Raw genomic sequence first — 23,084 nt, forward strand, 5'->3', positions numbered from 1 at the left:
CCACAATTTATAAAAGAATTCAGAAATTACCGCGTTAAAAGCATTCAACGGTTCCTCCAATCGTAAGAATGAGACACAGTTACCAGCCATATTAACAGGGTCCGATAAGAAGCGAGTCGAATCGATTCTCTCGCCGACTCACCTCCCAAGAAGCGCTGGGGTCGTACGGCCCGGTGACATCGTGGCGCACAACTTCCGCGCCTAATTCACCGTGACCAATGCGTAATGCGCGGTTGAAAGCGGCCTCATTTGTTACGTGGTGCTGGGGACATAAACATGGTTGAAAAAGACTCGCCCATCATTATCTCTGTTCGTGGTTCGTGTAATTTGGTATATTTGAGATTTCCTTTCAGGTAGGAAGAATCATAGGATTACAGTGACGATGAGAATAATTTTATTGTAATTTTATAAGTAAAAACCTGTATTGACAGTGAAAACGATAAATATACAACCTAAATATACCCCATATTCAGCAGATTATGTAGAATTGAATATAATTCTCTAGAAGCTTTAAGGGTAATAGCTGTTATCTGTTCAACTTGTAACGTTATAGCAATATCAAAGGTGGTCAGTAACATAGTATAACCAGTTGAAACGGAGAAAACTTCCAATCATAATGTTTTTAAGGTTTTCTTGCACTATTTACTTTTTTCACTGCTTTTACATTGATATCTTCTTGTTATGAATGAAATATAATGGACAATTTTCGAATCAATGCATTTCAAAATATCATACTTTATTCATCGAACAATATTAAAAAATACAAAAAAAAATTTAGAAATTTCCAAAACGAAATTTAATCAGATCAAATTATTTTATTGTATCACTATTTTATCATATTCATCATATTTTGTAATCCAAAAGAGGTGCGGCTCAAATACAATCAAATACGAAACAAAATTTAACATGTTTCTCACACATGTCATAACACATTCAATGCGGCTAATACTACGCATAAATCCCAGCATTGTGATTTCCAGCATTCTATATAATTCGCTGCGCCCAGTTCTCAGTGCGCACAAACTATCATTTTTTATTAAATATGCGAATAATGATTTACTATTGGCGGAGAGGATCACGACAAAAATGGGCGCATTCTCACGCAGCATGCGCGCGTGCGCAGTTGACTTTTCGAGCGGAATGCGGGTCGGCAACGGGATCGGGAAAAGAGCCGATCGGGACAAACATAAACGGTGGAATTCCTATCGTTTTATTACGAGACAATGCTCGAGCGCGGAACTATCTTACCCTTTTACCACCTTTTCTTATTAGCCGGCGGCTGCCGCGCAAATGGCAAGCGTTACGCGCAGGAAACTCGAGATAAAGGCAACGATACAACTGGATTCCGGGATATACTCACCACGATTAATCATCTTGCCACGACTTTTCAACGATTCGTGGGGCCGAATCGATGAGAGATCGCTGAAAAGGTTACCTTGTTGGACAGGGATGGTTCGAGGTTTTCAAATATTTGGGGTTAGAAACTATGATTATTACACGTTCTTTATTTTCATTCTTCTTATGAAGAAATAAGATGATTTGTAAGACGAGTTTGAATTAACCGTTTGACTGGGTCGCAACCAATTACGTTGAGTAAGCCTGATATACCGAGGCCGTAAAGTGAAACATTAAGAGTCGACAGTCGATTGATGTTGTATTCTTAGTTCATATGAATCTCGTAGAATCTTGAATCTCAAGAAATCTTTAAGGATCATTTATAAGTTGATATTTGGAAAATGTAAAAAAAAAGCAAATTATATGATGTTAAATTATCGATCTGTTAAGAATTGAATTTATAAATTATTCTTATAAATCGTTTGATCATTCGAAATATGCGAACATTCCGCCGATTCCATCTTCAGCTAGTCACTAAGGCCTAAAAAGTCATCTTTTCGTAAAAAAGAAATGAAAAACATTATTTACATAAAGTGGATAAATTTACATGAAAAAATAAATATAAAATAATATGTATAAAGCTTTATTTTTATATGTAACTTGTATTAAAAATTCATGAAATATATATATGCACTTAGCATACAGATAACCTCATTCTTACTGACAATTAAATCTAATTTATTTTTTCTAATCATAAAGAAAAAAAAAATAAAAATTTTAATTCTCACATATGTTTTTCGAAATGTTAGATAAAACATTTTAACCAAGAAAATAGTATAAGTCAAACAAAAACGACGGTTGTTTGTTTCTTATTTCCTGCGAGGACAGTACATAGTGCAGGTGTTAATCACGTTGTTTTTCACTCTCTCTCGTCAACCATTCGAATCCCACGTAATACACGAGGCGAGACTCTTTCTATTAACTATTTCGCAGCGGTATATCACGCGAGTGTTTCCATGCAGAACGCGAAATTCCCGGTCCCTCAGAGGCAAAGGTGAGGATCGAAAGTAAGGTGACACAGATTGGTCTGACAACGAGACCCGCTCTCTTTCCCCTACTATTCGATGCAAGCGCCCCCATCTAAGTGTCGTTTGTCGTGAAGCTGTCACAGCACCCACGACGCTCGGAGCGTGAAAACGCCGGATTAACCTTTGTAATTGTAGAATTATGTGGCGATTAATAACTCGACAAGGCGTGCGTGGGACTGGCGTGCTTTGTGGCTGAAACCGAGATAATCATCGGTCGTGGCTGGAGAGCACAGACGATACGTGCCATGGCTAACTAGTATCTAGCTAACTATATACATTTACTGTGTATGCAACCACCATTGTAACTTACAGGACAATGCAACACGAATTCGGTGCAGGTGCGAGAAATTTAATTACATTTATATTTCAAGAAACTTTTTAAGAAAAAAATTTTGATTTGAAATTATTTTTTATTCTGAATATTGTTTTTATTAATGAAATTCTTAAATATTAAAAATAATATTTATAATTATATTTACAATTTTCATATTTATTTTATTAATATTTGAATGATGTTTGATAATTAGTTTTAAAAATCCAAATATTGGAGAATGACATAATCATAAATGATAGCTGAACCGAAATTGAAAAAACGAAAACATGATTCATTCGAAAATATCTCTTTTTTGAAATAATAATCAATGCCGCATTGTTTCGATTATTCTAATTGGCTATTACTTTTAGCATATCTAGTCGATCTGACTAATAATAATAAACATCTATTTTATTAAAAAACAACATAGTTTCGAATATCCATAGAAACCTGAAATTTTTAAAATTGCTAATGCGGAATTAGAAAAATGAATCATATAATCGATAATTTCTGGAAAGGAATGATATATAATTTAAAAATTAATATTTGCTTTCAGTTTTTCAATTATAAATTTGCTATAATTATACAAAAAAATTTCAACATCAAATTTTTCAATAAAAATTCCATAGTAAATTAAAAAACTCTTGAACTCACAAAAATTCAATTCTTAAAAGGATCATTTTTTAAAAGATTATTTTTTAAAGGATCACTTCGAAATCAACTATTTTTGAAAGACTATAAACAAGAGAACGTGAGCAAAACATGCAATGGCGTACAATTGCACCGACTAACGGTGGAGACACGAAGAAAGAGGATGAATCAATGTCTTGCGAGAGTATAGTGGCGTCCCTGGTTCGAAACAAAACCATCAGGCCGCGTAACAGGTCGCAGAAGCGAGCTGCAACGGAGCACTTGGAAAGAACGCTCGGCCCCAGAAGAGAAACTGCAAGGGACAACCGTGATTCTCGTCGCGGTGCCCGCCGCTTCCGCGTTGATATCCTCTTTGCCACAACCGGGGACACGTGCAAAGCGCATTATACCTCCAGGACAAGTTGCTCGACCAACCTACCCGTTGCTTTTCCATTCTGCCGCGTTTTGTTTACGTTCCATGAAGATCAGCTGTGAACTTGATATTTCTAGGTTGGTCTTGCATGGTGGCATGTATAATTTCTGAAAGAATTTGGATATTAGATATTATAAATTAAGTTTGTTTTTATTGTGGAAATAAAATTTATTTTTATTCATTTTGAAAGAACTGGTTAATTAGAATATCAAATATCATATTTATTTTTTAATTTAACCTAAATTTTTTCTTTAAGGATAATGATAATATTTTCTATATAAACACATATAGAAATAAAATAATGTTTAAATCTAGATTTGAAAACTTAACCTCAAAATCTTTAACATTCACTCATTGTGTTTACTTGTGAAGCATGTGACAGGCCAGACGCGAAATCGAACAGTCGGCAGACGTAGAGAAGCGCAGATCAGATAGAGACGATCTCGATAGCAAGCGATCAATATCGGCGTGCAATGTTATTTCTCCAGGGTATCGTCGCCAGGCTCCTCTATATCGTCCTCAGCGTACTATTAATCGTCGGCTCTCTTTCTCTTCGTTCACCCACGCCAGGAGTCGGCCTCATTAAAGGTAGCTGGACACGGAGAAACGCGTGCCTCGCTCGAGGCTGCTTTATACATCGCGCGGAATTACGGCACAGAAAAGTGCGCACAAAGTCAGGACTCCATAGTTAAGGCGTTCCAATATTGAGTTACCGTAGCGGCATACTCTCAAACGAACTGGCGAATTTATGAGTGCAGAGATCTCTAGTTGTGGCTTGTTCACCAGCACCCTCTATCTTACAATCTGGAACCCTTAACGGTTGTCTCCATGCATGTTCTCTGTATATTGCTCGTACACTTCTTTTTTACGAAAGTTAGTTGATAATCTGCATCCTATAATGAATTAGTCAAGAGTGTTTGTTCGATTGTGAATTATGAACTTATTGATTTATTATGTTGATAATAAATTACATTAATTTTTGTTTTTTGTATGAAAAATATATTTTCTTCTAATGTTTTTTTATTTCTATTCTTTTTTTTCTTCTTTCATCAGTTTTCTTATATGCTTGTTCAATTTTTTGTCGTGTACAAAATAATCGTTATTTCTTACCTCACATTCAGTTTCTAGTGCGCACGCGTACGAGTCACCGTTTGACAGAACAGTAGCGAACACTGCATCCAATTGCGAAGGATCCGCGCGAGGATGGTGCCGTAAGGACAAGCGGAGATCCAATCGAAGAGACCACAAATGGTAACAGCGAACTACGGCGACAAAAGATTCCGTGGCTCGATGAGTCTTCAAGGGATGCATGTTAAGGGTTAACACCGCGATCTCGGTCGCCTTTCGATCGTTATCCCATTTAGGGGAATCGGATCTCTGCACGCGCAGCTGCAACGATTTATCGTCTCGCCTTCCGCGTGCGTTTATTCTTTGTGAATACTTTAAGGAAGAAATCAAAAGATTTTTTATATGATTCAAGAATTGTAGCAGCAAATTTGGTTTGACATTGAATCAATATTATTATCGAAACGAAATAGAAATTAGATTTTCTAACCTCTAAAGGAAGCGTAAAAAATTAAAAAAAATTTTATTTTAGAATTACTTCCTTTTTGTTTAAACAATTTATCAATAACATAAAAAATATACTAATCGAAAATGTTTTCATAACTTCTTTTTCTTTGATTAATATACATCGAACAAAATGATCGTACCAACTTTTGTGCGCATATTGTATGTCATCTTCGCCTTTCGTTTCGAAACCGGCTGTCCGCAGCTGGTGCCTGCGTTTCCTAGTCGCATCATCCGCCTCATTATACTGCTGAATGGCTCGTCAGGAGAAACAGGCGTGCGTCGGTCGGTCATTTTTCAAGATCGTGGCAAAGAACTGGCCGCATACATCAGCCGCCATTGTCTCGCGGTGAGAGAACGTCGTCGCTTTCGATCTGTCCTAGTACTGTCGTCGCTTTCGATCTGTCCCAGTACTGTCGCCCCTAACGGCTACCAATGGTAATATATCGATGGAAAATTAGAATGGTTGGCAGCGCTGTTACGCGACGACGATCTTTCGTCTGTAGAACGCCAGTCTGCAATCAAGTCGAGTCGTGACATGGCGATTTTAAGGCCGGATTACGTAACGGTGATTGCGTTCGCACGGGGGACGCTTTGTGGGTGTTATGAAATAGATATCATGTTCCACGGGCATTTGTATGCGCCAGTATGCCGAGCTACGACCGTTTTACCAGCCATTTTATCGCCCCCTTCTAACCAGCTATTTTCTTCGTGCTGTCCGAAGTAATCGACACCAAGTGTATATGTAGTTTTCGTTCAAAGCACGGAACGCGGTCGATGGTATTTGTGATTTTCAAGTACGATTGGAATGTGTCTATGCTTATGATTAGAAAAGTTGATAAATTCACGTATGTTCTCTTTTGATACTCTAGTTTTATTGATGAGGTGATGAGAATTGAATCAAGGAAACAAAAGTGGAACATGTTAGAGAATATTGTTGAACATTTTTTTTCTATGTTTGAATTCTGATTTCTTATGAAATTGAAAATGTTGAAAAATAATAATTGTCAAATAAAAAAAAATAAAAATAAAAAATATTGTAGTTTTGAATATTAGGCTAAAAAAAAATTAACAAGTATAAAAATTCTGTAAATATAGTACACAAAATTATAGCTTATGATTGATGAATTAACATATAATTAATAATTTATTCGAAGAAAATTAATAATAATTATCTGAATTATTTATGTGGAATAAAAAATCTATTAATAACCAAAAAATATAATATATAATATTAATTATAAAATTTCCAGTAGTCTAATTATCATTTGTTAATAATAATTGTCTTAAATATATATAAATTTTTATAAATCATAAGAAAATTTTGCAAAAGATAATGATAAATTGCTTTATAAAAATAAATCTTATATTTCCAAAAATTAATTACAAATTTAAAACATTAATATAAACTGGAACTTCATTACGTTTATTCACAGAAAATTCAATTGCATAAAGAACACATGAAATATCAACTTTGATATAAATCGTGCACGATACGTTTAATTGATTTCAAACTTTTTTTTTTTTAACTTTTGTTTTTCCTTCTTGCATCGAATTATTAGATGATTTTTTTTTACAAAACGTGTTCATATTCGCGCTTTGAAGGACAGAGTACGAATTAGTTCCATATGATTGAATATCTTAAACGAAAAATTTAACTATCTTAATATTCGAAAACTTTATTTGCGTGTTACGGTACAATTATGGTCAGGTATTTAAAGATTATTCGAGATAATATTTAATTTGAGATATACGTGATTTGGTTTTATTATAGCTGAATGCTTTTAATTTTCTTGTATTTAAATAATGGTATAATATCGAAGTATGAATTGATTTTATCATACGATTTTATCATACTATAATATATAAATAATTAAAATATACGACGCAGTTAAACTTTTAAGAAAATAGCGAAATGTCAGTAGATTTCCTTTCTGCAGGTAGTGATTGTGGTTTCAAAAAATAATAAACAAGTTAAGCAATTAACATTTTTGTGAAATTCTAAAAATCGATTATTATTATATTATTATATAATAATTGACATAAATATTGTTATATATAAGTAACTATTAAAATATATGTTATATATAAATAACATAAGTAACTATTAAAATTAATCCAGCATTATAGATATTAATTTTTTGTTTTATTTTCCAAATTATTGAAAGGAAATTTCTAAAATTATGATTACATTGTATTGAATTTCAAATTTCAACAGAGATATATCATTACAATTGCTATACATTTATAATAATGATCAAGCTTGCTTAATTTTTTTTTATTCGTAAGATTATCAGGTTGCATTTATAAGTTTCAAAACAGCAAACTCAATAATTTATGAAAAAACAGTAACTACTATTATTTTTTTTCCTTCCTATAATTGAATGATTATAGATAAAAAAATAACTGTTTTTTTCATCATAAAATGTTAAAATCTTTTTATTTTATTTATAACACTATATGATTAAATATTGTATGCTTTCGTTCCAGGATATATATATGATTCAAATAGAAAGTTATACGAAAACTGCGCAGTACAAATGACATAACGTACAACATAATCTAACTCGATTCGAAATCGAAGCATCAGAAAACAGAAACTTTAATGTTTTTTTCATCGAGAATAAAAAAGATAACAATATAGACATGCGTTTCTCATGATGTAACCTTATTCGAGAAGTTCCATCCGGAATAAAGTATTCAGCGGATGACTTGCAAGATCTCGATCGAAACGAGTGTTAAGAATGGTCGATCGTGAAAAATCTTGGCTGTTAATCGTCGTGGCTCGCGCGAGCGCAAGCGTGGACGGTCATCGTTACCTTTCTCACGCTCGAAGCAAGCGGACAGCAAACCGAGAAAGTAGCGAGCAACCGTAATTTCTTATGCACGCAGCCACCGCTTACATCCTGCAGGCTGTCGCGTGTTATCTTCTTATTTCAGCACGGCAAGGTTCGTAAAGTGTCCGCTTTGATGTACACCACCATTGGGTCGAGAGGAATCCGCGTGGAAAATGTAGCAAAATGTCGGAAGTAACGGTATGAAACGGAAATGTAGACCAATCTGAACGTTTCAATGTGTTTCAGTTTGACCAGTTGGTTTGTTTTCACTTTGATTGGATAAGGTACTGTTTGTGGATACATTCGTGTGTTTTATATTTCTTTATGACGTTTCCTTTTGATGTGGATTACCTTATGTTTTCTTTTACTTTTTTTGATGTTTTCTTTTTGTTAGTAATTTTTTTAGATTTTTGTCACTTGTTTTTAATTTTTCTCTATAATATTTTTATTTTCATTGCGAAGTGATTATACGGATCATTCTTCTTTTATAATTCTCCATATTTTTTGTAATAATTAAGAATATTATGTTCTGTTATAAATATTTGCAATATAATTATTCGAGAATTTCAGACATTAATTCAAATCAATTTACTTCGTCTATTACTCGCTATATTTATTTAAATGTTAAAACCCAATGCTTAGAAAGTTAAATTCCAACTTGATGTTTATCCTTTATAGCTTTATATTACTGACCACACATGCATTAACAATGTTTCTAATTGCTGTATTATAAAAATGTATTTCGATGTAGAAAAATGCGCATAATTTACAAATTAACTGCATGTGACAAAATTTATATGTTATTATGACTATCTGTTTCGAGCAACAAAAATGAATTTCTAAGACTATCGCCTTATTTATTAGGAAAATTAAAACGCGTCTTTAATAATAAATTTATTAAATTAATCTCTATTTGCAAGTTTAATTAACATTACTGGTTATACTTTCGAAAATTTTCAATCATTTACTTACTTATAATATTCATTATTGATTATTATCAACAAATTTTTTGTTGTTAATTTTTTAAATATAATACGATTTCTTGAGAAATATAATGAGAACAAACTTCTAAGAGCGAATATATAGTTGAAAGATCAGTTGTCAAATCATAATTCAAATCATTACAAGTCTTGCATACATTTACAAATGACATTCGAACTTCTAGTGATATCATAGCTCATTCGAATTTTCACTCGATTCTAGTTAACCTTATATCATGTTGCTTTTGCTTTAACATATTTATGCGTGCAGAAATTCATAAATCCTGACAGGATCATCGAGACTATATTGAAGCGTTAAGATTCGAAAGGAATATCGTTAAATCTATCGCGAATTAATATCGATTATCTATTTTCAATAGAGAAGTTGAAATAATGCATTTTAAAAATATATAAATTTTTACGAAATTTTAACAAAAGATATACATAAGAAATTATTATAATAATATTTCAATCTCATTATTATTAACTGCATACCATAAATATTGAAGTCTTATATATTCTATACTACATAACCTCTATCTCCATAACATGCAACGTATCTTTTTCGCAACTAAAAGGGATACTGTTCGAAAAAAGCGACACTTGCATTAGAGAAACTTATCTCCAATAAGAATCAAAGTAAGCATCGTGATCGCTGAGTCAGACAAACGAGAATTGCAATGTGAACAGGTTACACCGATCTTCTGAATGCAATTAGACGGTCGTAACATGCAACAACTTATATTAATCGAGCTAGCGTTAGTCACAGCGCAGATTGAACGGAATTTCATGGTTCTGTGCAGCCATAGCAATTTTCGCAAGCAGTACCAACGATCTCGAAATACTTTCATGTATGGTCGTCGTGCGATAAAAGAAAGATGATTATTATGAGATGACGAGAGGAGAAAAAAAGTTCAAAGGAATTTTTGTTCAGGTAATTAATTGGACGTGCTCGATTAATTTTTCGTTAAGTTTGCACAAGCCGAATTTTATAACCTCACTTTTTTTATGCGCGTTAATTAACGCAAGTTGTTATGGATCAAGTTGCACACGTCATGCACAATGTCGAATACAGATATATTATTAAATTAAACGACTCGCTAATATTTTATAAATCATAAATATTTATTAGGTTTAATAAAATCTGTTATAGATAAGTGTGTATATCGAACTGAGTTTTACGATAAAAATAAACAACTAGACACGACACATGAAATAGTACATAAATAGTTAGATTAGATTCGTTGCAAATATTCGATCATGAATCATTTGATCGAAAACTATTATGACTTCACAAATTATGAATATTGGAACAAATATTGATTGACCAAATAAACATAATATTGAGAAATAATGCACGTCGTGTGCACGATGTGAATAATTCTTATAGTAAAAATATTTCAATTTCTAATAATAAAACGATACTTTCGCAAAAATACAAATATCCTCGTCCTGCGAGATTTCTCACGAGTATATACACAGTACTATCAACAACCGTGGGCGTCCGCGATCGCAGCGCCGCGATCCAATCCTCTCGACGGAAATTAGTTTTCGCGGTCCTCTTTCACATACCATCACACATGGCCACGCAAGTACAAGTAAATACGCACACACCTGTCGAGCGTAGCTTGATGTATGGGCTACATATCGACCGAGTGCGTGACCGTGCGTGACCGGGACTCGCGTGCACACCATCTCCGGAGCCGCGCGAGTGAGTTGTTCCTCTACCGGCGGCGGGGACGAAAAATATGTTAACAAGAACTGTGGACGGCCGCATAGAGACTTCTAATTCCGACCTGATGTTCCCTTCTTCCACTCTCCCTTTCCTCTTTTTCCCTCTTCCTTTAATCCCTTCTCCTTTGATACCCTCTCTACCGGGTCACCATCGGCTGCGCTTACGCGATGAAGACGTTCGTCCAGGCAGCCGACAACGGTTCTCCACTGCTCTCGAACCTCGATGGAACGCGCGTCTTCCGGCTTGAATTAATCACCGTGGAATCTCGATTATTTGAACCGGTCGCGCGCGTGCACGCGATCCAAAGTTTCCTTTTTTATTATTATTATTTTTTTTTTTTCTTCTTCCTCGACTCGCCAACGCGAAACATGCTCGATTTTTTCGTGTTTTTACCCCAGATCGAGCCGTCAAAATCGCGGTTAAGGAGATCGCGTTAATTGCACGCACGGGCCGACGTGATCGATTTTTCTCCTTTTTTTTTTTTTTCGAATAATTCTTTCCTTTTTTCTTTCTTTCTTTTTCTACGTTCCTTTTGGTTCTTTTCTGTGATTTAAACGGTTGCTCGCTAGATAGGTCGTTTATACGAGTAAAAAGTGGTCGCGTGCTTTTTAATTGAGGCAATTAAAGGATCGCGGCCAGGCATGAGGAAAACGGCGCTCGATTCGTGCGTTTTTTGCCTCCAGGCAATTATGTTTCCCCCGATAATTCGACGACGCTGAGCGAGGTCGAAATTATTAATACGTGTATTATACGTTTGTATGTGTACATCGGGATACGGAGAGTCGGTCGTTCAAGTGGCCGCGTAGAAATCGTCCGGGGTCACGATCGATTCGCGGAGATCGTCCATCCGGCCACACCCAGACACCGTACACTTCGTCTTGGGCTTTGCTCTACGCTCACCATGCTGGAGAAAATGGAAATTTATTTTTGATGTTAATACGAGCCGATCACGAAGCTCGAAGGCTCGATCGGTAAAGAAATTTCATCGATCATCGACTAATCTTTCATCGATCTTTCAAGATTCTTCGCTAAAAGATTCGATGGAATAACAAGTTGTTGATAAATGAATATGTTGCAAATATATTTATCTAAATTCTACATTTCAATAAATGTAGAATTTAATAAATAAATTTCTTTTTCATCTGCTACATAACTTATTTTATGAATACAGTAAAGATAAACTTTCAATATTCAAAAAAACAATAAAAGTTATGATTTTTAACGTACCAAAAAAAAAATTTACATTATATAATATAAGTTAGATACAAAAATTATAAATTTGTCATCTTGTTATAAAATTCTCAATTTAATAAATGTTTCATTTATTAAATAATTTATTCCACGATAACAATAGAAATTATAATACTTACCATATTTTAAAAAATTATATGTTGCATGAACTTGAACATATAAATCATATCAGTCGTTCTCTGAAAATAGTAAAATCCTCATTGAATAAAATATCCTCTTTATTTGCTAAATAATTTATTCCTCAAACAGTGTAAAAATCAATTCAGCAAACAGCAGAAGCTATGATTCTGCTCACTCTTATATCGAATTCGTTCCACACGCATCTGCTACTCCTGCTGCGTGCAAGGGTCGAAAAGGTCACCGGACTAACTTTCACCACGTCTGACCATCTCGTATGCAGAGATCGATAATAATCGGCCGGATGGTTAATTGTCCGTCGCGTTACGCCTCTCTCGGAGAGAGTTCTATTCATTTACTCGATTCGATTTATGGAAAGATCGGGAAAACGCGCGAGACAGCTTTCACTCTTCCGTTTGTGGAATCTACTGCCACATGAAAATTGATCCGTACTGTATGATCGTTAATTAACCCGTGATAAAAGGATGGATCTGTAGTTAATTGGCCACGGTTAGCAAGTAGTGGTGTTAGAGGATCCAGGTGAGCCGTTTCAGAGATGATTTAGATGAAAGTGGACGGTGGAATGGTTGGAGGGAAAGATTGGATTGGAACAGTGGGATATGTTAGAACTAATTGGTTCTAGAACATTGTAACATCTGTTCTAGTACAATACCGAAATAAATATATATTCTGATAATTAAAAATTTTTGAAATCACTGTTTGGATTCTTTTATGTTATTGTAGAATATTATGATATTGTTGGCAGCAAAATTTTTCAAAAACTTTAATCAAAAATATACTGAAATAAAAAAAAATCACAAATATAATATTAACTTTAGGGATAATTTCAAATATTAATTATATTCAAGTATAAATTCCACTATGTACGATAATTACATATTTTGAAATACCACTTGCTTTTCTATTATGAGTACACACAACTATATTTCGCAATTGAGTTTGGTTATCATGATTTTATTTCAATAAAGAAGATAAATCTTGATAAGCTAGTGAACAGTTAAATGGTATATACACATTGTTACTTTAGCATTTAAACATGTCTAATTTATATCAGATCAAATACTTATAATTAAATGGTACATTCTTATTAGCATGTTAACATTAAAATTTCAATCGAGACATGACAGGCTTCTCATATCTTGAATAACTAGATTTGATAAAAATTTGCAATATCAAAGATATCCAAGCTGAAAATTTATCACTTATATACATTTTAAATCTGAATCTTGAAATAATTTTAATATCAAAAAATTTTCATACTTATTTAAAACATTATTTTTAAATTGTAATTTGATATAGAAATATTCCAAATAGAAACAAATTAGAACATATCCTATTCAATATTTCACCATAATTAAATTAAAAAGAAAAAAGAAAAAAATATGATCCCCTAATACTTCATAAATCCATCTATGTTTCTCTGTTTGATAGTTCGGCACCAATGCAATTACCATTCTAATTTAATTGCACATAAGGTCGATCTGATAACATGGTTCTATATGTTTCTATAATTGAAATGTTGCCAGAGAACGGTTCATTCGTGAGCTCAATAAATCCGATATTTTTTGAATCTCGAATGGAAATTCTTTTTAGAGAAGGAAATCTTGCGGTACTTTGGCCTGTTTGTATACACATACAGTCCACAAAACCAATATAGCTTGATCGTAAAGCATAAAGTGGTGACACTCATTATAGCCACACCTAAGATCATGTACATCAGATAGAAACTCCTCTAAACTTTTTGCAAGAATTATTAATTAATTTTTTACCTTTAGTGTTCCAAAATTTTTTAAAATATCGAATTAATCACTAGTCTTCATCACAGATTTTTTAAAAATTAACATTCTGTGCCATATTTTTATTTCCAAAAAATATTCCATAAAATATGTTTGAAATATTAGAAAGATCCAAATGCACTGGTCACTCAAATTATTGTTTTGCACAATAGCATTAAATCTGTAAAAATGAAATAGCAAATATTATATATTTTTACATTAACTCTGCTCTCTCTTACTTTCTAAGATGAAAAAAATTTGTTTTATAATCTAAACTAAAAAATAATAATCTAATCTAAACTAAACTATTGAAATTTATTCTAAAAACATGATTCAATAATATAAAATGTAAAAACTCTTTGGATTGGGATGGATTCCCGAAAAAGGTTGGAAAACGTTAGACTAGAGGTTTATCTCATGTTGGCATCTCGATTCGACCGGCTCGAATCGATTGCACGAACAATTTCAGGGCTCGGCGTTGGCCCGTGAGTTCCATTAATATGTATGATTGGCCGGTATCATGCGGCTCCTTCGGGGCATCCGAGGGATGTGATGGCGTTGTGCAGCGGGGGCAGATGTTACGAGTGGTGTCACAGCATAAATCGCGAAACGCCGCCAATTAGTCGGCGACGCACAAATTACACCGCCTATGAATTAGAAGGCGGACCCCGCCCTTCCAAGAATCCTTGTTGGAACCAATCATTCTCCAACTAAAAATACATCCCAGTTGTTTGAAACTTAATTAAAATAATTAAGAACCATTTGAGTAATATCTATAATTTACTAACTGTATTATCAATTTTCTTATTACTATTGTGTCATAAGTTGTTGGTTGTTTTTCTTATAATTAGATGGTGTTTTATATGATGAACATCTGCTTTTTCTACAAGTATATTATTAATATTGTTAATATTACATATATTATTATTATTAATATTATATTATTATATTATTAATATATTTTATAAAAAAAATCACGACATAAAATCATATTTATTAAATTAAAACAAGATAAAATGAAACAGTGTCATCTTATTTACTTTTTCATTAATATCCTGTACAGTCCTTTCAAGTTTTATGCATTTTTAAATTTTAATTTTCTCCTCAATAGCTAGATAAAACATTCTAAGAAGGACAATATAATAACTGTTCCATGATCTGTCTAAATCTCTGTAGTACAAAATACTAAAAAGAAAAATATCGGCGAGGTGTAGTGGCAGGCAGGTGAGCGCGGGTGTGCACGTTTCACGTTGGCATTTGCTAATAGCAATCTTGCGGAAAGAGAAAGAGAAACATCAAAAAGGGTAGGAGAGAAAGAGAGAGGAAGAGGTGGTAAGAGGGAGAAAGAGCCTGAGGAAAAAAAGTGATCGGGCGCGTTTATACCAGCATTAGCCTTCTTCTTCTCTTAGCGCCAGGGGCATGGGTGAGATACCAGAGACCGAGCACCACGGGATGAGCACACCCACCTACGATGGGCCGAACAACGATATATTACTCGCGCGCCTCGTGACACCTCACCTGCCGAGTCTCTCTTCTTCTGCCTCCCTCCGTCACTCCTTCTTGCGCCTAGCTGCTTCTCCGCTGCTGTCTTTCGACTTATCTTCTCATACAGGGTGTCCAGAAATAGACGATGTTAGTTTCCTGTAAAATTCAGCATTAGATATCGTATACTAGCACAATTCCGTTATATGAAGAAGAAACATTCCAAAAAATAAAGATAGCAAAATGAAGTTTAAATTAGATTATTACCATTTCAAATCAGCCAGTTATTTTGTAAAATAATAAATCAAAATTTATGTTAAATATAAATATGTACAACATGATGAAATGGTCAATTATTCAAAGCAAAAAAATAAAATGTTATAATATTTCTTAAAAGACAGTCATATTGCTTTAGTGTTCTTTTGTCAGTGCGACACCATATAGAGAATTCAACTGACACGTCGTATGGACCACAATCTTCTTTCCGCGACAAGGCATCTCTCTCTTTCTTCAAGTGCTTCCTTGTGGGTGGATCGAGGCCTGGGGATACATTCGCAGCCGCGGAACAAAGTGCGTCCCTTCCGCCATGGAGTGAGCGGCGCATGGGGCCCCATAAAACGCCGCTTATCCTGGCTTCGACCGACGACCACGCTCACGGCGTAAATCGCACTCACGGAAACGTAGCGGGCCCCGTGACAAGCAACGAGAACGCGATTATGCGCATGTACCATTGGTTGGATTAAACTTCGAGTTGATTTCAAGAAATTCAAGTGTTTCGTCAATAAAAATCGACGAAGAGAGAAGAACTGTAAAATTGATGAAGGAAAGAATTAATTATGAATAGTTGGACAATTTAAAATTATATATATTGAGAATATTTACTTATATAATCCAGAATTGTAGAATACCTTAAATCGCAAGGACTTTCTTACTTGTTCCACGTGTCATTCGAATTTATGCGCTTTACGAGTTTACAACTTGCTTAAGACCATTTGTAAGGAACATTTCCGTGTACGTCACTTAGAAGATCTACCTTGTACGTATTCGAAGGTGGCCCGTTAAACTGAAGAGACCAACTTGTTCTTGCTAAACGAAACATGTTAAGTAAATCAAAAGCGACCGTCATCTCCATAAAAGTTAAATTGCAATGTTTATGATGATTCTATGACTTTTTTCCTGTATCGTTAATCAGTAATCTATTTCGTGTATATATATATACACATTTCTTGTTCGTTTCCATAAAATTAAATTTGTACGATTTTTCAATGATTTAATGGATCATTCAATTATTATTTAGCAATTAAGATATATTGAGTCACGAAAGCTTTTTGTTGTCGCAATTAACGCAATTTGCATAACACGGTCTTAATAGATTTTGTACATATCTGCAACAAGTAACAATAGTTCAAATTTTTCAATTCCTAACCTAACTTTAAACATTAATTACGTGGATATAAATTCCTTTAACTTCCTCGTTTAACAATATCTACATATTCTTCAGTTGGAAAACAAAAGAAATTGAAAAAGACTTAGCCAGGATAGAGATGTCTCGTTTCCCGTGTGCAGGTTTTCCTCCACGATACCATTCTCCCATGCTGCAACAAATCGTAACAAGTTGGCTGCGCGCTAAGCAGAACAGTCGGCGAAATCGTGCGCCGCCATTTATCTTCTCGTCAGCTTGCCGCGTGTCGTAGGTCACCGCACGAGGCAATCCCTTTTAACAAGGACATTGAAATCCGCGAGCGCGTAATGATCGGTGACGGATGGTTTTGACGTTTCTCTCGAACAGTTCACGAAGATGAACGAGAAAAATCGATCGAATCCAAAGAGGTTGCTTTACGGATCGATCGATCGATCGATCGATAGATCGACGCACGGCGAGAGGTAGCGATCGGAATCAGTGTACAGAACCGTGAACAAGGGGGTTCGTAAGTATGCGTATCATAATTCATCGATGCGCCTCGAGAGGGCAGTGAAATAGGAATTAGATCGTCGCTCTCCCTATCTTTTCAAGACCTCAGTTGAAACCGGACATGGCTGCACTTTATGCGCTTTTCTACTGAATATATCCTAGTTGTGCAATTTCTATCATATGCTTTCTACATACTTGTCAGTGCGGGATTTCTTTGCACATTGGTGATGAAGCGATGATTGGAGAGGTTGTTGAACATATAAATCACTGAATAAGCTGACTGATGTATCTCGTTCTATTCGTTTTACACGTAAAAAAATACGCAAGGTATGTAAGCGTTCTAAACATTTCAGCATCGCTTTCTCCACTACTTTCTGGAATTCGATTCACCGGAATCATGTTATCCGTGTTAAGTCGACAGTTTGTGTTATTATCAATATGTACTTATCTACGTACTGCACCGTTATGCGTAGTTCAAAGTATGTTTACAATTTTTTACAGTCTTTAATCTGGATATAGGTTATGTTAAATGCAAGAAAAAGTAGACATTATATCATCTGTACATACGAATCGGTCGAGAATAATAGAAATATACGTGATTCGAAACGATCCAAACAAAAAGAAAAAAAATAAATAAATAAATTCCATAACCCAACTCCTCCCTACAATTTACCAAGAGTCACAAACACACTGTCGACACGAGATAAGATTCCAGGATCGCGGGTTCGGAAGAGAGAGCAGGGTACCGGTCGGTATCTGCGGCGTCATCTTCACGGCATTCCGCGTAAAGTCGAAATCGCTTGGCTCGCCGAGGCGGGGTATGGGAAGCCGGCGACATTTAGCTCGGCGATCGGTAGGACACCTGTGACATTTCATTAAGTGGCGTTCGTGGCCTGCCACGGAGAGAAAGAAAGACCGATCGGGCGGGAGGGGAAGTGGAAAAAGTCGAAGGAAACGCGGCACGGCGCAAAGTGGATTCATTACGCGGTGGGCCGCGGAATCCGGCACCGAGCTCGGTAGCAGTCGCGCCGCTACGTGTACGAACTGGACGCGGGGCATTAGTTTGCGTCCCGGCGCGCCGTGGCGGCCATTTAACATCGGTCGAGGCCGAGATGCGATCCATGCGCCGAGGGACGCATTGCAACCATTGCGCCTGATACGCGCGCGCGCGTTTCGTACCAAGCGCCAACGAAAAATGAGATCGGTCGACGCGCCGTGTTCCTTGACCTCACCAGCCACCGCGTGAGAGGCGACGATTCTGCGCGACCGGTCGAATAGCTCGAAGGCTTCCGAGCTTACAGTGGCTGGATGTTGTACGTAGTGGATTATTGCTTCGTGTACTTACCTACATTGTTGCTTAATCGAGGTACTCGTTGCGAGATAGGATAATCATTTGGTGGTTGAAAGTTTGATGTTGAAGTTAAACGTTGAAGTTAGGGTATAGGTATAAAATAGTACCTCGTAAAGTGGTAAAATAGTATAATAAAAATAATATATGAATTGAAAGTGTCCTAAGGATAATTAAGCTTAGAGATGAAAAACATTAAAGATACGTATAGGAATAAATACAAAATTTATTTTCTACTATTTAAATTTCGATCCATTTAGTTAGTTAGATCCATTTAGAACATTAATTACGTTCGTTTAAATAGTAGCTTTATGGTTTTATTAATTGATTTATATTCATGTTGCATTTGCAACACACTTTTGCATTTATTATTGAAAACAATAGATCTAAGTAATTAAATGTACTGTCATAGTTGAGATTAAATTAGATAAATGAGGTAGAAATCTCGTGACAAGATAGTGAAATTAAAAGCGGAATTCGTGACTCGTAAGCATTCTACGCAAGGTCTCCGCAATGATCCGCAAAAACAAATCAAACTTGTTTTTTTTTTCTCTGTTCTCTCTCGTGAGTCACATATTATTAGCGTAGCGCTGAATAATATCGAGATAATGATGAGAGAGAAAGAGAGAGAGAAAAAGGAAACTTACGCCAGAGCGAACGCGTCGATTAAGAATATTTGCATAGAAATTATTTCGATCGTTTTTCCAATCCATTGATCTTTCTCTTGCATAAACCTACTATTGCTATTACTTGAATAAATTTAACTTATAATAATGCGTAATATTTATAATTATGACAAATTGATGATACTTTTAAAATAATTTCTTTGAAAAAAAAAAAAACCACCGATATCCAAAATATCCGAATTCTTATTTTCAAAAACGGCGCTATAAAATTTGCGAACACGAGTTGTCCATTTGCCGGGAATCCATCGTCGGAACATCAAACGCAATTCCAATTTCTCGTCGCGAGCAATATTGGCGCCGATACTTAGCAATATCGAAGAATTTGATCACTAATTGCATCGCATATGCGGATACACAAGGTATTCCACACAAATTAAGAGACACAACGAAACAACAAAACACGTCCCCTTCCTCGACAACGCATTTTTCTATTGAAGGCAAAATACCGAAATAATTCGAAATAATTATTCTATGTCTCGTTCACAAATCGCTTGTTAATTTTAAATTTTTTACGTAAATTCATTACTTCAATTTTTTTCTTTTTCAATACACTATTCCATAAATTTGTATAATATCCATTTGATATATTTCTCATTTTCCAAAAACCATTTTTCAATTATCATCATCACGTTATTATCACAATCGTAATATTCGTTCGTTAACTTATGGAATATATACTCGACGAGCGCTCGAAGAAAAGACACGGGAAGATGGAAAAAGTTTTCAAGTTTTTTACTACCTTCCATTTCCATACGGTTCGAGCGCGCGCGCACATTCAACCGAATAACATCATAAATTTTCATGGCTTCCTTGTAATTACCATTATTAAGTTCCCGCGGAGGATCGCGGCTCGCTTTATCGGCGAACTTTTGCGCGGCGAGCTCACCTCTGTCGTTGGCCGCGATGGTACCGGATACCGATCTCCAGGTGCTGCTAATTGAAAGCAATACCGGGCGTGTCTTTCGGACGTTGAACGAGTGGAGAATCGCGAGGCCACGCGAGGCTTCCACGAGAGGAAATGCTCGTTTCCTAGACGAAACGAGAACTTTGGACGCCTGCAAGTCTTCCAGGCTTTGGATCTCGAAAATGTGGCGAGATGGAGAAGTCACTTGCGTTGATTCCATCGTTCTAAAATTGTCTGTATTAATATTTGTAAAAAAAGAAATAATCATGTGACGACTCAAAAATCACGAGTATATTAAGGATTGAGAAATGAGTTATAAAAAGTCATTGTTTTGAAATATTAGAAAATTATTAGTCATCAAAATTCTTTATAAATTTTTTTAAAGTTACAAAAGTGTATGATCTATTTTTCTAATAGAATTTAAAACAATGTCTCTATAAATGATTTCCATTCATTGTTATATTTCTATATATTTAACTCATAAAATTAGTCATCAAAATTCTCTATAAACTTTTTTAAAATTACAAAAGTGTATGATCAAACTTTATTTTTCTAATAGAATTTAAAACAACGTCTCTATAAATGATTTCCATTCATTGTTATATTTTTACATATTTAACTCATAAAATTAGTCATCAAAATTCTTTATAAACTTTTTTAAAATTACAAAAGTGTATGATTAAACTTTATTTTTCTAATAGAATTTAAAACAATGTCTCTATAAATGATTTCCATTCATTGTTATATTTCTACATATTTAACTCATAAAATTAGTCATCAAAAATCTATAAACTTTTTTAAAGTTACAAAAGTGTATGATCAAGGTCTATTTTCCTATATATTTAATAAAAAAATTTAAATAAACAATATCTTTATAAATCATTTCCATTCATTGTTATATTTCTATATATTTAACTCATAAAATTAGTCATCAAAATTGTCTATAAACTTTTTTAAAATTACAAAAGTGTGTAATCAAACTTTATTTTTCTAATAGAATTTAAAACAACGTCTCTATAAATGATTTCCACTCGTAGTTATATTTCTACATATATAACTTATAAAATTACAAAAATAACTAGTCACTTATATAAAAAAAAAAATTATTCCCTCTATGTCACAAAATTCCAAAAGCACTGGATATTTAAATAATACGTGAGAATTACAAACCTTGCTTCTCTGTATCTAATAGAATTTAAATGAACGAATAAAGATTAATCGATTAATCAAAGACTGGTTAAACATTGGAAGAAATTCCTATCAGCCAGTCTTCGAATCGTTCAAGATTCGAAGATAAGCGACTAGTTTAGCGCATACGTTATCCGCCGTCATTAAGTCGCGATTCGACTGTCGTCGAATCGGCTCGTCAAACTTCGATCCCGACACGGTGTTGTCGTTGATCGAGTCAGAGGCCCCTCCTCGTCCAGGTGGCGGTAATTAAAGATATTATCAGTGGTGCGTGTTGGCGCGATATCAACGGGACGCGACTCGTACGCGTACCACGGCCACGCTGGTACGCGAGACCGTAAGGAACACCGTAACCATCGCGCCGTCGTCTCCACGTTTCATTGCGAAACGAACGAGCGTTCGCTTTACGATTATCTCGGATCGTTGAACGAACGTGCAACGCAAACATTGTTTCGAAGCGAAATTTTCGTACGAAGCGAGGAGGAAATCCAATGATAACGTCATTGGATCTTTCTTCTGAAATTTTTCCAACATATAATTGAATCGTGTAAGATTACAAAGAGTAAGATTTAATTAATTAATTTCTTTGACAAAATGGACAGTGTCCATTATTATGTATGTAATTATATAGAAAAAAGTCATGTAAAATTATAAATGTATATTGCGTGTCTTATATTTATATACATTGAGTAAATATATATATATATATATATATTTTTTTAATATGTGTATCTTTTTGAGTTTATACTTTTTCGACTCGATTCAAATTGACTTATCCCAACTCGAAAGAAACGATATCGATAAATAATTTTGCGGGGATAACAGAAAATTCGTGTACAGCAATCGAATAAATGAAAGGAATTAATCAGGGATTAATTAAGGATAGAAACGTTTTAAGGGAATCACGATCATATCGCGGCTTTTAAAAAATTGATCGTTGCGGTTAAGCGGCTTCCTTTACCCTTTAAAGCTATAATTATCGTCATTTATAGACCTCGTCCTTGATAAGCGCTTATCTCCTTTCGAAGTGTGTTCGTGTTATTCGCGTTTGACATTAAAACGAAGGGAACATAAATCGACACGGTGGATTTACGCCGTGATATTTCGTATTTTGTCGCCGTTTTCAAGGCCATCCGGAGCATCGAATCGAGTCACGACGTAGACGAGAAAAACCGGTAAAAGTCACTTGACAAGATTCTGGGCGAATTAAAGCGCTACGTGGAATCGATCGACGAACATATTTTCATAAAATGGAGTGAAACGTCGTGTTCATAAAGAATATATTTCTGAAAAAAAAGAAATCTGTAAATTCTGGCGATTATTTTTTTTGGATACACAAATACTTGTCGTTTAATCGATAATTTTCCTTCAATTTAATTTAACATTCGTGCGTATTCAATGATTATTACCTTCTCGATTATTTATTCATCGAAGTTTGCAGAGCGTGCAATCCATTTAATTGATCTTGAAATGTAATAGT

At 34.8% G+C, this 23,084-nt stretch overlaps 2 protein-coding genes and 1 long non-coding RNA gene across 3 annotated transcripts in view; 1 reads left to right on the plus strand and 2 right to left on the minus strand.

Annotated features, from left to right (window-relative positions):
- LOC122718880 overlaps positions 1-23,084 on the plus strand; it is a 139,195-nt gene that overhangs the window by 87,134 nt on the left and 28,977 nt on the right. The gene's annotated exons all lie outside the window — the stretch shown is intronic.
- Positions 3,816-5,725, minus strand: LOC122718903. Its single transcript, XM_043944307.1, has 4 exons — positions 5,516-5,725; positions 4,910-5,239; positions 4,164-4,692; positions 3,816-3,906 (listed from the first exon to the last, which is right to left on the minus strand). The coding sequence occupies exons 1-3, from the start codon at positions 5,660-5,662 to the stop codon at positions 4,597-4,599; spliced, it is 573 nt and encodes a 190-aa protein (XP_043800242.1). The 5' UTR covers positions 5,663-5,725; the 3' UTR covers positions 3,816-3,906; positions 4,164-4,596.
- On the minus strand, positions 14,096-16,353 carry LOC122718908. The gene is made up of 4 exons (XR_006347479.1): positions 16,025-16,353; positions 15,603-15,725; positions 14,873-14,967; positions 14,096-14,794 (listed from the first exon to the last, which is right to left on the minus strand). It is a non-coding gene; the product is annotated as an uncharacterized LOC122718908 (long non-coding RNA).

The sequence above is a fragment of the Apis laboriosa genome, unplaced genomic scaffold (assembly GCF_014066325.1).
Source record: "Apis laboriosa isolate Shangri-la unplaced genomic scaffold, ASM1406632v1 scaffold68_cov148, whole genome shotgun sequence".
Taxonomy (NCBI): domain Eukaryota; kingdom Metazoa; phylum Arthropoda; class Insecta; order Hymenoptera; family Apidae; genus Apis; species Apis laboriosa.